The sequence below is a fragment of the Dryobates pubescens genome, chromosome 33, assembly GCF_014839835.1.
Source record: "Dryobates pubescens isolate bDryPub1 chromosome 33, bDryPub1.pri, whole genome shotgun sequence".
NCBI lineage: Eukaryota > Metazoa > Chordata > Aves > Piciformes > Picidae > Dryobates > Dryobates pubescens.
The window spans coordinates 1,255,231-1,270,597 of NC_071644.1; the positions used below are offsets into that span (position 1 = coordinate 1,255,231).

Below are 15,367 nucleotides of genomic sequence, written 5' to 3' on the forward strand. Positions count from 1 at the left end.
CAAACCAAGGGTGAAAAAGCACACTCCCTACCCCCCAAAACCAAGGGTGAAAACCCACACCCCTACCCCCCAAAACAAGGGTGAAAGCCCACACCCCCTACCCCCCCAAACCAAGGGTGAAAGCCCACACCCCTTGCCCCTCAAACCAAGGGTGAAACCCCCCACCCCTCCCCCCTCCCCACCCCACACCCCCCCCAAAAAAAAAAGAAGGGCAGGAAAAACAAAGGAGGCATTAAAAATGCCCCCCCCCCCCAGCGCGGCTGGCCAAGAGGCACTTCAGCAGAGGAGGAGGAGGAGGAGGGCGGCGAGGAGGAAGGGCGAGAGGCCGGCGGCGGCGCGGGCGGCGGCGCTGCAGTGGCCGCGGTTGGAGCCGATGCAGGCGGCGTAGGCCATGGCGTGGGGGATGTAGTTCTGCTCGTGGACGCCGTGCAGCAGGTGAGCCATGGGGCCCCGGGCGAAGATGGCCACGTCCTCCCCGCCGTGCGTCTCCTGGCGCAGCGGCACCGCCGACTGGGCCTGGTAGTTGGCGTGGGCTGGGGAAGGCAGCGGCACCGAACCAGTCATGGAACCATCGAATCAGTCAGGGTTGGAAGGGACCACAAGGATCAGCCAGCTCCAAGCCCCCTGCCATGGGCAGGGACACCCCACACTAGAGCAGCCTGGCCAGAGCCTCATCCACCTCCAGGGCTGGAGGCCCAACCACCTCCCTGGACAACCCATCCCAGGGCTTCACCACTCTCATGGGGAAGAACTTCCTCCTCACATCCAGTCTGAGAGTCACAGAGTGCCAGGGGCTGGAAGGGACCTCCAGAGATCATCCAGTCCAACCCCCCTCCTGCCAGAGCAGATCACCTCCACCAGCTCACACAGCAACACAGCCAGGGAGGTCTTGAACATCTCCACCACCCCCCTGGGCAGCCTGCTCCAGGGCTCCATCACCCCCACAGTGAGGAAGATCGTCCTCATGTAGAAGTGGAAACCTCCTGCGCTGGAGTTTCCCTCCATCGCCCCTTGTCCTATCCCAGGGTGCAACTGAGCAGAGCCTGTCCCTGTCCCCTCCCTCTCGACCCCCAGCCCTCAGGTATCACAGCGTCACAGAATTTCAGGGGCTGGAAGGGACCTCAAAAGCTGACCCAGCCCAACCCCTGCCAGAGCAGGGTCACCCAGGGCAGGTCACACAGGAGCACATCCTTGAATGTCTCCAGAGAGGGAGACTCCACAACCCCCCTGGGCAGCCTGGTCCAGGCTCTGTCACCCTCACAGGGAGTAACTTTCCCTCCTGTTTCCATGGCACTTCCTCTGCCTCAGCTTCCACCACTGCCCCTGGTGCTGGCATTGGGCATCCCCCAGCAGAGCCTGGCTCCAGCACTCACCCTGCACAGCTTTACCAACAGCAATGAGGTCACCTCTCAGTCTCCACTTCCCCAAGCTAAAGAGCCCTCAGCTCCTTCAGGCTGTCCTCATATGGAAGATGTTCCACTCCCTTCATCATCCTCATGGCTCTGCTGGACTCTTTCAAGCCCCTCTTGAACTGAGGGGCCCAGAACTGGCAGGAGCCAGGCTGGGGCTGGAGTTGCCTCAGTGGCTGAGGATCATTCAGCTTGGAACAGCCCCTTGAGGGCACCCAGCACCCATCCAGCACCACCGTGGCCCAGAGTACCACGATGGCCACAGGGGTTTTGGGTACCTCCAGGGATGGAGACTGTGCCGCTGCCCTGGGCAGCCTGGGCCAGGCCTTGACAACCCTCAAGGGGCAGAAATTTAGCTCATGTCCAACCTGAACCTCCCCTGGGGCAACTTGAGGCCACTTCTTCTTATCCTGTCACTTGTTCCTTGGGAGAAGAGCCCAACCCCTGCCTGGCTCCAGCCTCCTCTCAGGGAGCTGCAGAGAGCAAGGAGGTCTCCCTCAGCCTCCTCTCCTCCAGGCTCGACACCCTCAGCTCAACCTCAGCTGCTCCTTTCCAGCTCTGTTCTCCAGACCCCTCCCCAGCTTCGTTGCCCTTCCCTGGCCCCACTCCATCAAACCAGGCTCACCAGTTTCAGGGGGTCTTGGCCCAGAACCCACTCACCAAAATCCACAGCAGAGACGTTCTCCCTCTCCCCTGCCACGATCTTGTAGCCGGGGCCGTTGCCGTAGAGGATGGAGGTGAAGGGCTTGCGGTCAACGTCGCTCTGCATCGGGGCCAGACCTGGGGGTGGCAGCACCATCAGCAGCAGGAAGACAACCCCGAGGCGCCCAGCCAGGGCCCCCCCGGCTGTGTTTATCCCCTCCCCGCGGCAGGGACGCACCGAAGATGGGGTTTCCGCGGGGGGTGTAGCCGCCGAAGGTGAAGACGTGCGAGTGGTCGGCGGTGACCACGCTGAGGGTGTCCTGCGCCGAGGTCATGTTGCTGGCCAGCCCTATGGCCCTGTCCAGCTCCACCGCCTCGTGCAGCGCCTGCTTCGCCTTCCCCTCGTGGTGCCCGTGGTCGATGCGGCCCCCTGGGACCCCCCACGCCCCCCCCCCCAGCGCTGCTTAGCACTGACTGCTGCACCACATCGTCCTCCACGGCCTCCCCCCACTTGGCTTCTCACCTTCCCCCCACCTTTTATCTCCCCCTGGCACCTTCCTCCCCTTCCCATCTGCCCCCACAGCCCTGTTCATCCTCCCTCTATCCCCCCATCACCCCTTTTATCATCACCCCATTTGCACCCCCATCACCCTCCTTCCCCCCTTACACCCACCTCTGCACCCTGTTTTGTATCCCCATCACCTTCCTTCCCCCCCTTACACCCCTATAGCCTCATTTATCCCCCTTCTGCACCCCCTTTTGTATCCCCATCACCTTCCTTCCCCCCCTTACACCCCCATAGCCTCATTTATCCCCCTTCTGCACCCCCTTTTGTATCCCCATCACCTTCCTTCCCCCCCTTACACCCCTATAGCCTCATTTATCCCCCCTCTGCACCCCCTTTTGTATCCCCATCACCTTCCTTCCCCCCCTTACACCCCCATAGCCTCATTTATCCCCCCCTTTGCACCCCCATCACCTTCCTTCCCCCCATTGTACCCCCCAGCCTCATTTATCCCCCCTGTGCACCCCCTTTTGTATCCCACATCACCCTTCTTCCCTCCTTTGCACCCCACGTCCTCATTTATCCTCCCTGTACACCCCCTTTTGCATCCCCATCACCCTCCTTTCCCCCTTACCCCTCCCAGCCTCATTTATCCCCCCTCTGCACCCCCTTTTGCACCCCCATCACCCTCCTTTCCTCCTTACCCCCCAGCCTCATTTATCCCCCCTCTGCACCCCCTTTTGCACCCCCATCACCCTCCTTTCCCCCATGTATTCCAAATCACTCTCTTCATCTCCCTGCTTTGCACCCCCATCCCTCCTTTACCCTCCCTTTTTGCATCAGCCCTTCTATTCCCCCCCTTTATTCACCCCCATCTCCCTCCTCCCCACCATGTCCCCCCCTTTACTCACTATTTTACCTCATCACCCCTTTACCCCCCTGCTTTGCACCCCCCTCTTCACCCTCCCTTTCTGTGTCCCCTCCTTTATCCCCTCCATTTTCCCATCACCCTCCTTCTGCACCCCCACCCCCTCTTTTCCCCCCCCACCCCTCATCACCCCTTCTGCTCCCCTTTGCCCCCCAACCTTCAACCAGGAGGAAAAACCCCCGGGGGTTTTTCTGGAGCATCTTGATGGCCACAGCCACCATCTCGGAGAGGGAGGGGTCTGTCTCGTTGTCCCTGTCCAGCTCGTACATCATATCCCCCGGCTCGAAGAGGCCTGAGGACAGCGACCCCGCTGGGGACGGCAGCTCCCTGCGCTCGCCCCAGCGTCCCGGCCCCGGATCCCAAGCGATTAGATAGGGCCCAGGGGATGCTCCCAGCCCTTCCTTCCTCCCTCCAGCCCGGCAAATCCTGCAGCTCGGATAGGAAGGGGAACCAAAGGACAGCCAAGGAGTCCCATGCCCAGAGCAGGAGTGCCAGCCCCACACTGGAGTGCCAGCCTCACTTTGGAGTGCCAGCCCCACACTGGAGTGCCAGCTTCCCTCAGGGGCACCAGCTGCAATTTGAGGCACCAGCATCATCAGTTTAGGGTATCAGCATCAGTTTGGAGCATCAGCACCAGTCTGGATTACCAGCATCCCTCTGGGGTACCAGCATCAGTTTGGGGTACCAGCAGCTCCCTGGGGCACTAGCATCCCTTTGGGGTACCAGCATCCCCTGGCAAGGTGCCAGCATCCCCACAGGGGAGTAGCAGCATCTTTGGCAGGGTATCAGCATCTCCCAAGGGGGTACCAGCATCCCTTGGGCAGACAGCAGCATCCCATGGGGTGGGGTACCAGCAATTTTGGGGGGGTACCAGTGTCCCCAGGGGAGTAACAGCATCCCTTGGAGGCAACAGCATCCTTGGGAGAGGGGAGGGATTAGGAGCATCTTTGGGAACAGCAGCAGCTTTGGGGCCATACCAGCATCCCTTGGGGGTGGTACCAGCATCCCTTGGGGGTGGTACCAGCATCCCTTGGGGTGAGGAGGACTAGCAGGATTTGGGGGGCAGGGTAGCAGGACCTTTGGGGTGTACCAGTGTCCCCAGGGAAGAATACCAGCAGCTTGGGTGGGGGGGTGGAGGGAGGGGTGGGTTGTGCCAGCTTCCCAGAGTGGGAGCAGCATCTTTAGGGGAGTACCAGCATCCCTTGGAGGTACCAATATCTTTGTGGGGGATACCAGCATCTTTCTGGGGGGTACCAGCATCTTTCTGGGGGGTTCCTGCAACCCCAGGGCAGGGTGCCAGTACCCTCTGAGGGGTGGTAACTGGCCACTCCAGCTGCCCCAGCACCATGAGCCAGGGACAGGGGTGTCCCCACCAAAGCAGCCAGCTGAGGCTGGGGCACCCTGGGGTGCCAGGACTCACCCAGGAGGAAGTCGATGCGGCTGAGGTTGAGTGCCAGCAGCTCCCGCCGGTGCCACACGTACTTGGCCACCTGGGGACAGGCAGCTTGTCACCTCCCCAGCCCCTCTGCTAACCCCAGGGCTGCATTGTACACCCCCTCCCCAAAACATCCCCCACCCCAGGAAGGGCTTGGCAAGCCTGCATCAGGAGCAGTGTGGCCAGCAGGAGCAGGGAGGTCATTCTCCCCCTGCACTCAGCACTGGTTAGGCCACACCTGGAGTCCTGTGTCCAGTTCTGAGCTCCTCAGCTCAAGAAGGATATTGAGAGACTTGAAGGTGTCCAGAGAAGGGCAACAGAGCTGGGGAGGGGTCTGGAGCACAGCCCTGGGAGGAGAGGCTGAGGGAGCTGGGGTTGCTTAGCCTGCAGAAGAGGAGGCTCAGGGGAGACCTTCTTGCTCTCTGCAACTCCCTGCAGGGAGGTTGGAGCCAGGTGGGGGTTGGGCTCTTCTCCCAGGCACCCAGCACCAGAACAAGAGGACACAGTCTCAAGCTGTGCCAGGGGAAGTTTAGGCTGGAGGTGAGGAGAAAGTTGTTCCCAGACAGAGAGATTGGCCATAGGAATGTGCTGCCCAGGGAGGTGGTGGAGTCCCCATCCCTGGAGGTGTTCAGGAGGGGATTGGATGTGGCCCTTGGAGCCAAGGGTTAGCTGTCAGGAGGTGTTGGGTGACAGCTTGGACTTGGTGAGCTCTGAGGTCTTTTCCAACCTTACTGATTCTATGATAAGGCTCCAGCAGGGTGCTGTGTGTGTGCCCCCCAGGGAGGTGCCCATCACCTTGCCAGGGGGCTTAGCATCGTGCCAGGCGCGGACGAGGTCCCTGCGGTCCAGGCGCGTCCCCCGGTGCTTGTCCTCCTGGGGGTACTCCACGTCACTGGCGTTCTTGGGGAACATGTACTTCCTCCCCCCGCCCAGGATCACCTGAGGAATGGGGGGGAAAAGGCATTTTGTGATGATTTGCAATAATCTTTGACTCCCCCTCCCCTCACTAAGACATTGAAGGGCTGGGAGCAGGTCCAGGGAAGGGCAAAGAAGCTGGGGAAGGGTTTGGAGAACAGGGCTGGGGAGGAGCAGCTGAGGGAGCTGGGGGTGTTCAGCCTGGGGAAAGGAAGGCTCAGAGGAGACCTCATTGCTCTCTGCAGCTCCCTGAGAGGAGGTTGGAGCCAGGTGGGGGTTGGGCTCTTCTCTCAAGGAAGAAGAGATAGGATGAGAGGAAATGGCTTGAAGTTGGCCCAGGGGAGGTTTAAGTTGGAAATGAGGAACAATTTCTTTGCTGCAGGAGTGGTCAGGCACTGGCACAGGCTGCCCAGGGAGGTGGTGGAGTCCCCAGCCCTGGGGTGTTCAAGAAATGTGTAGCCATGGCACCTGGGGCCATGGTTTGGTGCCCATGGTGGGGTTGGGTTGCTGGTTGGACTGGATGAGCTGAAAGGCTTTTTCCAACCCAAACAGAATCAGAATCACAGAATCAAAGAATGCTAGGGGGGTTGGAAGGGAGCTCTGCAGATCAAGTCCAACTCCCCTGCCAGAGCAGGGTCACCCAGGCCAGGTCACAGAGGAATGTGCCCAGGCAGCTTTTGAAAGTCTCCAGAGCAGGAGACTCCACAACCTCTCTGGGCAGCCTGCTCCAGGGCTCAGCCCCCTCACACCAAACAGCTTTCTCCTCCTGTTGTGATGGAACCTCCTGGGTTCCAGTTTGTGTCTTCTGCTCCTTATCCTCTTGCTGGGCACCACCAAAAAGAGCCTGGTCCTTTCCTCTTGCCCCCAACCTGGTTTAGTTCTATTCTATTCTATTCTATTCTATTCTATTCTATTCTATTCTATTCTATTCTATTCTATTCTATTCTATTCTATTCTATTCTATTCTATTCTATTCTATTCTATTCTATTCTACTCTACTCTACTCTATTCTATTCCATCCCATTCCATCCCATCCTACTCTATTATTTTCTTTTCTATTCTGTTCTATTCTACTTGACTCTTCTCTTCTCTTCTCTTCTCTTCTCTTCTCTTCTCTTCTCTTCTCTTCTCTTCTCTTCTCTTCTCTTCTCTTCTCTTCTCTTCTCTTCTCTTCTCTTCTCTTCTCCTCTCCTCTCCTCTCCTTTCTCTCCCCCCTCCCCTCCTCCCCTCCCCTCCCCTCCCCTCCCCTCCCCTCCCCTCTCCTCTCCTCTCCCCTCCCCTCCCCTCTCCTCTCCTCTCCTCCCCTCTCCTCTCCTCTCTCCTCTCCTCTCCTCTCCCCGCCCCTCCCCTCTCCTCTCCTCTCCTCTCCTCTCCTCTCCTCTCCTCTCCTCTCCTCTCCTCTCCCCTCCCCTCTCCTCTCCTCTCCTCTCCTCGCCTCGCCTCGCCTCTCCTCTCCTCTCCTCCCCTCCCCTCCCCTCCCCTCCCCTCTCCTCTCCTCTCCCTCTCCTTATTCTATTCCATTCCATTGGTTCAAGGGGAACACCCCAAGGCCAGAGGGAACACCCCTTCGGCCACCCCAACCCGGAGGAGCTTCACCTCGCTCCAAAATAACCCTGACTCTCGGACTGTCTCCTCAGCCACTCCGACTCCAGTCAAAAATAAACCAATTTCCAGCAGCAAATTGCCTTTTTTTTTTTTTCCCTTTTTTTTTCTTTTTTCCCTTTTAATGCTGGGTTGGGATTTTATTTTTTCCCCCCTCTCTCCCATCTGTGGGAAGGATGCTCCACATCGGGGTCCCCGCCTGACCCCGCCGGGCCGGAGCCCCATCCCGCAGCGCTCCCGTGTTTGCTTTGGAGCTTGGCTTTATTTGCCCTCTGTTATTTATAACCCAGCTGAGATTTAATTTTTAATTCCTCCCTTCCCCCCTCCCCACACCACCACCACCCTTCCCCCCCCCCCCCCTCCACCCCACCTTTTCCTTTCTTCCTTTCCTTTCTTTCTCCCTTCTCTTCCAGCAGAAGGGCGAACGAGAAGGCTGCGAAGTTATTCAGCACCCAAAAAACGACCCCCCAAAAAAGAGAACAAACCCAGGGCAAAATAAAAGGGTAACAAAAATGTTCTTCTCCCCACTCTGTAATTATTGCCAGCCTGGGACAGAGCTTCAAATTATATTAAAGGAAGGGGGAAAAAAAAAAAATAAAGAGGGAAAAAAAAACCCCAAACCCCAAAACAGAATGAGAGGCTATTAAAGAGCAAATGACAGGCTGGGATGTTTTGCTTTGGGGCTGGTTTGAAGGACACAGGAGGGCTTCTTTCCAGGGCTGAATCGCGGCCGAAAGCCGCAGCCGAGGGGCGGCCGTCGGGGGAGGGGAATGGAAGGGTTTGGGTGTGGGAAGTGTGGGAAAGGAGAAGGCTGCTCGGGACATGGGAGGGGGAAATGGGGCTCGGGGGTCTGGGGGGTTGCTGCTAGATGAGCACGTTGTGCTCCCAGCTCTGTGTTTGGTGGAGGTCATGGTGATGTCCACCCAGCTGTTCTGGCTCTGCACCCATGGGTGGTCCTGGTCCTACATCTGCAGGAGGTTCTGGCTCTGCACCCATGGGTGGTCCTGGTCCTACACCTGCAGGAGGTTCTGGCTCTGCACCCATGGGTGGTCCTGGTCCTACATCTGCTGGAGGTTCTGGCTCTGCACCCTTGAGTGGTCCTGGTCCTACATCTGTTGGAGGTTCTGGCTCTGCACCCATGGGTGGTCCTGGTCCTACATCTACTGGAGGTTCTGGCCCTGCACCCATGGGTGGTCCTGGTTCTACATCTGCTGGAGGTTCTGGCTCTGCACCCATGGGTGGTCCTGGTCCTACATCTGCTGGAGGTTCTGGCCCTGCACCCATGGGTGGTCCTGGTCCTACATCTGCTGGAGGTTCTGGCTCTGCACCCATGGGTGGTCCTGGTCCTACATCTGCTGGAGGTTCTGGCTCTGCACCCTTGGGTGGTCCTGGTCCTACATCTACTGGAGGTTCTGGCTCTGCACCCATGGGTGGTCCTGGTCCTACACCTGCAGGAGGTTCTGGCTCTGCACCCATGGGTGGTCCTGGTCCTACACCTGCAGGAGGTTCTGGCTCTGCACCCATGGGTGGTCCTGGTTCTACACTTGCAGGAGGTTCTGGCTCTGCACCCATGGGTGGTCCTGGTCCTACACCTGCAGGAGGTTCTGGCTCTGCACCCATGGGTGGTCCTGGTCCTACACCTGCAGGAGGTTCTGGCTCTGCACCCATGGGTGGTCCTGGTCCTACACCTGCTGGAGGTTCTGGCTCTGCACCCATGGGTGGTCCTGGTCCTACACCTGCAGGAGGTTCTGGCTCTGAACCCACCAGTGGTCCTGGTCTCACATCGCCCCTGTCCTTATCCCTGGTTGGCTCCAGCCCACACCCCTGGTGCCGCCCCCCTTGGACAGCTGCAGCCCCGGCGGCCCTGTCCCCATCCTTACCTCGATGTCAGGGATGTTCTCCACCAGCTGCCGGGCGATGTCCCTGCAGCCACCCTCCAGCGCGTCCGGGGGCATCTCTCCGTCCGAGTACCAGTCCCGGTTGGCAGAGTGGGCGTAGGCGGCGCTGGGGGTCGCGTGGGTCACCCGCGTGGTGGTGACGATGCCCACGGCCTTGCCTGCGCCACGGATTCGGGGGGTGACGGCGGGAACGCCCCCAAGCCCCGACGCTTCCGTCCCGTCCCCCCCCAGCACCCTCCGGCCCCTCACCTGCGTCCTTGGCCCAGCGCAGGATGGAGGTCACCTCCTGGCCCTTGGTGGTGTTGCAGCGGTCGCGGGTGACGCCGGCGCTGACGCCCACCGTGCCCTCGTTGGCTTTGACCCCGCAGAGGTAGGCGGTGGCCGTGCCCGCGCTGTCGGGCACCTGCGCGTTGGTGTTGTAGGTCTGGGGCGGGGGGAGGGAGGCGAGGAGGTAAACAAACCATCCCCAGCACCATCATCACCACTAACACCATCATCATCATCATCATCATCATCACCTCCACACCACCACCTCATCCACACTATCATCACTACCATCAGCACCATCAGCACCTCATCATCACCACCACCTCCATCACCTCACCAGCAGCACCACCACCACCATCACCACCATCCTTCCCACCCTGGACCTTGCCTCTCCACGCTGTTTAACCACACCAGACCCTCCTATGGCCCCTCTTCTGCCCCTCCCCCCCCCAGCAGTGTGGTTGCCCATCACCCCCCCTCTGCATTTTGACCATTTTAGCCTTTTCTCAGCCCGTTTTGAGAGAGGGAGCATGGAGCTGCTGCGAGGTGAAGGCAGCCAGCAGTGAGCTCTCAGAACTTCCAGCTTGATGATTAACTCTCCTTTTGTTCAGCAAAAAGCCCCCAGGACAAGTTGGAGGGGGGTGGGGGGGTCCCACAACTTCCCACGGTTGGGCTGCCTTATCCCCCCCCTCCCTGTTCCCACGGCCGGACCCTGGCACGGCCCCGGGGCCCCAGCGCCAGCCTCGCTCCCTTCGCCCGCCCCTGACCTAGTTTCGGTCGCCGGTGGCTGTGCCGGCCGTGACCTTGGGGTGGGCGTCGCGGCCCGGGGGGGGTCCTCACCTTGGCCAAGGCCACGTACGGGAACTGGTCCATCTCCAGCAGGCTCTCCTCACCCTTGCGGTTCTGCAGCTGCCCTTTGAGGATGCGGGCGGCCGTGACCGTGGAGACGCCCATGCCTGCCCAGGGCACCGTCAGCTCCCGCCGGGCACGGGCGGCTCGCTGCGCAGCGCCAGCGGGCACCCAGTTTATCCCAGCACTCGAGCGGTGGCAAACCCCGTTTAACCAGCACCCCGTTTATGGCAAACCCAGCTTGTTTAACCAGCACCCAAGGAACGGCCAAACCCAGCTTAACTCAGCACTTGGTTTATGGCAAACCCAGTGTCACTGGCACCCAATGTGTGCCAAGCACAGTTTAACCAGCACTGGATTTATGCCAAACCCAAAAAAACAGCCAAACCCAGTTTAACTCAGCCCTTGGTTTAGGGCAAACCCAGTTCAGCCAGTACCTGCTGTATGCCAAACCCAGTTTAACCAGCACCCAAAGAAACAGCCAAACCCAGTTTAACTCAGCCCTTGGTTTAGGGCAAACCCAGTTTAGCCAGTACCTAGTGTATGCCAAACCCAGTTTAACCAGCACCCAAAAAACCAGCCAAACCCAGTTTAACTCAGCCTTTGGTTTAGGGCAAACCCAGTTCAGCCAGTACCTGCTGTATGCCAAACCCAGTTTAACTCAGCCCTTGGTTTAGGGCAAACCCAGTTTAGCCAGTACCTGCTGTATGCCAAACCCAGTTTAACCAGCACCCAAAGAACAGCCAAGCCCAGTTTAACTCAGTCCTTGGTTTAGGGCAAACCCAGTTTAGCCAGTACTTACTGTATGCCAAACCCAGTTTAACTAGTACCCAATGTGTGCCAAGCACAGTTTAACCAGCACTGGACTTAGGGCAAACCCAGTTTAACCAGCACCCAGTGTATGCCAAACAGAGTTTATCCCAGCACTCCATTTATGGCAAATCCAGTTTATCCCAGCACCTGATTCGTGGCAAAACCAGTTTATCCCAGTACCCAGCTCACTGCAAACCCAGTTTGCCCCAGCACCCAGTTTCTTGCACACCTAATTTATTGCACTCCCAGCTCACCCAGCACCTAACTTCTTGCCAATCCAGTTTATGCCAGCGCCCAGTCTGATGCCAACCCAGTCTAGCCCAGCACCCAACTTATCCCTGCACCAGCTGAATGCCAACCCAGTTCACTGCAGCACCCAGTGTAGCCCAGCACCCACTGCAGCACCCAATTTTCTGCCAATCCAGTTTACTCCAGCACTGCCACAGCCCCCTGATTAGTGCAAAGCCACTTTAGCACCCCCCCAGTTTCCCGTATCCCCACAGCCCCTGTGCCCTGGCCCCCACCCGGGGGGTGTCCTGCAGCCCCTGCCCCTGCCCGGGGGGTGTCCTGCAGCCCCTGCCCCCTGACCGGGGGGTGTCCTGCAGCCCCTGCCCCCTGCCCGGGGGGTGTCTTGCAGCCCCTGCCCCCCACCCGGGGGTTATCCCGCAGCCCCTGCCCCTGCCCGGGGGCTGTCCCTGTCTCACCGTCGCCGAGGAAGAGGATGAGGTTCTTGGCCACGTTCTGGTTGAGGCGCTGGAGCCGCAGCGCTGCCCGCAGGGTCTCCTGCGCCTGTCGCCGCCAGTACTCAGGGTCCTTCTCCCTCTCTGCAGGGGGGGCCGGGCTCCATAGCACCCAACGGCACCCGAAGGCACCCAGCTGCACCCGCTTTTGGGGTGCTGCTCCCCCCCACCCCAAACCTCACCTACCAGGGACCAGCGATGACAAGCAGAGCTGGGCGAGGAGGAGGAGGAAGAGAAGAACCTTCATCCTGGTGCTGGAGAGGAGAGAGCTGCGGGGGGTGGCACACCCCTGTCCCTCAGTTTCCCCACCGAGACCTTTGTCCCCACACCCAGCCAAGCGAGGACGGGACAGGGACGTCCCCTCACGGCAGGGTCACCACCGTGCCTCCCTGGGGATGTGCCAGCTCTCCCCTTCAGTGTCCCATGTGCCATCACCTCGCTGGCACCAGCCCGGGGCTGGGAGACAGCGGCAGGGCTCCCACGTGTGTGTGGCACAGCAGGGTTCCCGTTGTGTGGCTGGGTGCCCACTGAGTGCCCCTGTCCCCAGCGCACGGCCACGTCCCCACCACCCATCAGAGCCCCTGCCGCACGTCTGCATCCCTGTGGCATGTTGCTGTCCCTCTCACACCTCCCTGTCCCTGTAGCACATCCTTGTGCCCACTGCACGTCCCTGTCCCCGTTGCACACCCAAGCCCCATCACACACCCATGCCCCATCACACGGGTGTCCCCATCCCACACCCCTCTCATCACAACTGTGTCCCTATCCCACGGCCATGTCCCTGTTGCATGCCCTTGTCCCCATCCCCAGCCTGTGTCCCCATCCCCGCTGCACACCCATGTCCCTCTTGCACACCCGTGCCCCCCCCTGCCTGTGTTCCCCTCACAAGTCCACATCCTCGCTGGATATCTGTGTCTCTGCCCCGTGTCTGCGTCCCCCCCTCCCCCGCCCATGTCCCTCTCACATCTCCATGCCTGTTGCACACTCATGTCCCCATCCCATGTCTCTGTCCCCATTGCACCCCGATGTCCCTCTTGCACGCTCGTGCCCCCATCACCCCTCTGTTCCCATCACCCCCCCGTGTCCCCGTGGCGTCTGTGTCCCTATTGCACGCCTGTGTCCCCACGCCCGTCCCCCTGTGACCCCACTGCACACCCCTGTCCCTGTCCCACCCCCATCACACTCCCACGTCTCTCTTGTCCGCCTCATCCCCATCCCACCCCCGTGTCCCTGTCGCACATTTCGTCCCCATCCCACTCCCGTGTCCCCACCACACGTCCGCGTCCCCATCACACCCCCGCCCATTCCCACCGCCCCCCCATCCTCCCCAGGGACCTCCCCCCACAGCTCCCCCGGGGGCGCCAGCGATGGCCCCGGGGGTCCCCCGCAGCCGGTGGGGGGGATACCCACACCCCCACGTACCCGCACAAAGTTGGGTGCCGACACCCACGTCCCTGCTGGGCGGCGAGGGGCGGGCGGGGGCACCGCGAGCCCTTAAATCCCCCCCGCACCGGCCTTCGCCTCCTCCTCCTCCTCCCCTTCCTCCACCCTCCCCTCGCTGCCAGCACTAGGGGGGTGTGGGGGGAGAAAAGGCCACAAACTGGGCGTACTGGTGCCCTCTGCCGGGTCGTACTGGGAGAACTGGGAGCACTGGGCTGCAGAGCTGGGAGCACTGGAATGGAGAGCTGGGAGCACTGGGGTGCAGAGCTGGGAGCACTGGGATGGAGAACTGGGAGCACTGGGGTGCAGAGCTGGGAGCACTGGAATGGAGAGCTGGGAGCACTGGGATGGAGAACTGGGAGAACTGGGGAGCAGAGCTGGGAGCACTGGGGGGCAGAGCTGGGAGCACTGGGGGGCAGAACTGGGAGCACTGGAATGGAGAGCTGGGAGCACTGGGGAGCAGAGCTGGGAGCACTGGGGGGGCAGAGCTGGGAGCACTGGGGGGCAGAGCTGGGAGCACTGGAATGGAGAGCTGGGAGCACTGGGGAGCAGAGCTGGGAGCACTGGGGTGCAGAGCTGGGAGCACTGGGGGGCAGAGCTGGGAGCACTGGGGGGCAGAGCTGGGAGCACTGGGGAGCAGAGCTGGAAGAACTGGGGAGCAGAGCTGGGAGCACTGGGGGGCAGAGCTGGGAGCACTGGGGGGCAGAGCTGGGAGCACTGGGGTGCATGCAGCTTGGTCCTGGGTGCCGAGCATCGGGAGCAGGGCAGAGCGATGTACCGCCAGCGGGGGGGGGCAGGTGTGCTGCAGGATGTTGCCTGATTTTCACCCCAAAGGGGGTTGGGGGCCGGGAGGGAGGGTGATGGGAGCCGGGGCGGGGGGAGGTGTTTCCCCTGCCTCAGTCTCTCCATAGCTGCAGGGGACACAGCAGGGCTGCGTGGTCCCGTGTGGAGCTTGGGGGTGGCTTGGTGACCATCGCAGCCCAAGAAACCTGCAGCCCCAAAGCTCTGGGGGTGTCCCAAACGCTCCCCCCCTCCGAGCACTCGGGATGGGCACGGCTCCCATAAACCCCCAGAATCCCTCCTGCCTCTGTACCCCCCCAAGCCCTTTCGAGCCCGGCGGTTTGCAGCCCCATGCATGCAATGAGTGTGGCAGCGCTCAGCTCACAGGGGAGCCGGGGGAGGGAGGGGGGCACCCCCCCAGCCCCTGCCGCTCCACGTGGGACAAGGCTGCGCTGATGAGGAGCATCTCGCTGATGAGGAGATAATTAGGAAGCTCGTTAGGACTGGCACAGGGATCCGGGGGACCCCTAGCTGCAAGGCTGAGACCCCAAGCCCCTGCATGGGGCTGTGAGACCCCCTCCCCCCACAAGCTTGTGGCTGAGGAGCTTGCTTGCACGCTTCCGAGTGTGCACAGCTGCTGGATGCATGTGTGCAAAGCAGCAGGGTGGCACAGCTGGCTGCATGCACAGGCGTGTGTTTGCATGGCTGCACAGCCACAGGGCCTGCAAGCTCGCAGCTGACTGTGCTTGCATGCTTGTGCACGCTTGTGCAGCTGCATGCTCGGCTGTTTGGGAAGCACCAGGCTTGCACAGCTGCATGCTTGCACTTTTGTGTGGCTGCATGCTTGCACTGCTGCATGCTTGCACTTTTGTATGGCTGCATGCTTGCATTGCTGCATGCGTGCACCTCTGTATGGCTGCATGCCTGCACAGCTGCATGCTGACCCTTGTGTATGCACAACTGCATGCTTGAGGATGTGACTGCTTGCAGCACTGTCTGCTCACATGCTCACCAAGGGCATGCTTGCACACTCACGGGGTTGCATGCCCATGGGATTGCACACATGGGGCTGCATGCTAGAGGGACTGCATTTGTGGGGTTGCATGCTTCTGAGATTGCACACTTGTGGCACTGCACACTTAGG

The 15,367-nt window shown here is 60.6% G+C and overlaps 1 protein-coding gene across 1 annotated transcript; it reads right to left on the reverse strand.

Moving 5' to 3' along the window:
* Positions 1 to 254: 254 nt before the first annotated feature.
* ALPL (alkaline phosphatase, biomineralization associated) lies at positions 255 to 13,538 on the reverse strand. Its single transcript, XM_054175942.1, has 12 exons — positions 13,426 to 13,538; positions 12,190 to 12,272; positions 11,968 to 12,087; positions 10,442 to 10,557; positions 9,584 to 9,758; positions 9,317 to 9,492; positions 5,715 to 5,858; positions 4,905 to 4,974; positions 3,642 to 3,776; positions 2,290 to 2,481; positions 2,070 to 2,189; positions 255 to 533 (listed from the first exon to the last, which is right to left on the reverse strand). Exons 2-12 carry the CDS (start codon positions 12,248 to 12,250, stop codon positions 277 to 279), a joined length of 1,566 nt encoding a protein of 521 aa, XP_054031917.1. The 5' UTR covers positions 12,251 to 12,272; positions 13,426 to 13,538; the 3' UTR covers positions 255 to 276.
* Positions 13,539 to 15,367: the final 1,829 nt, after the last annotated feature.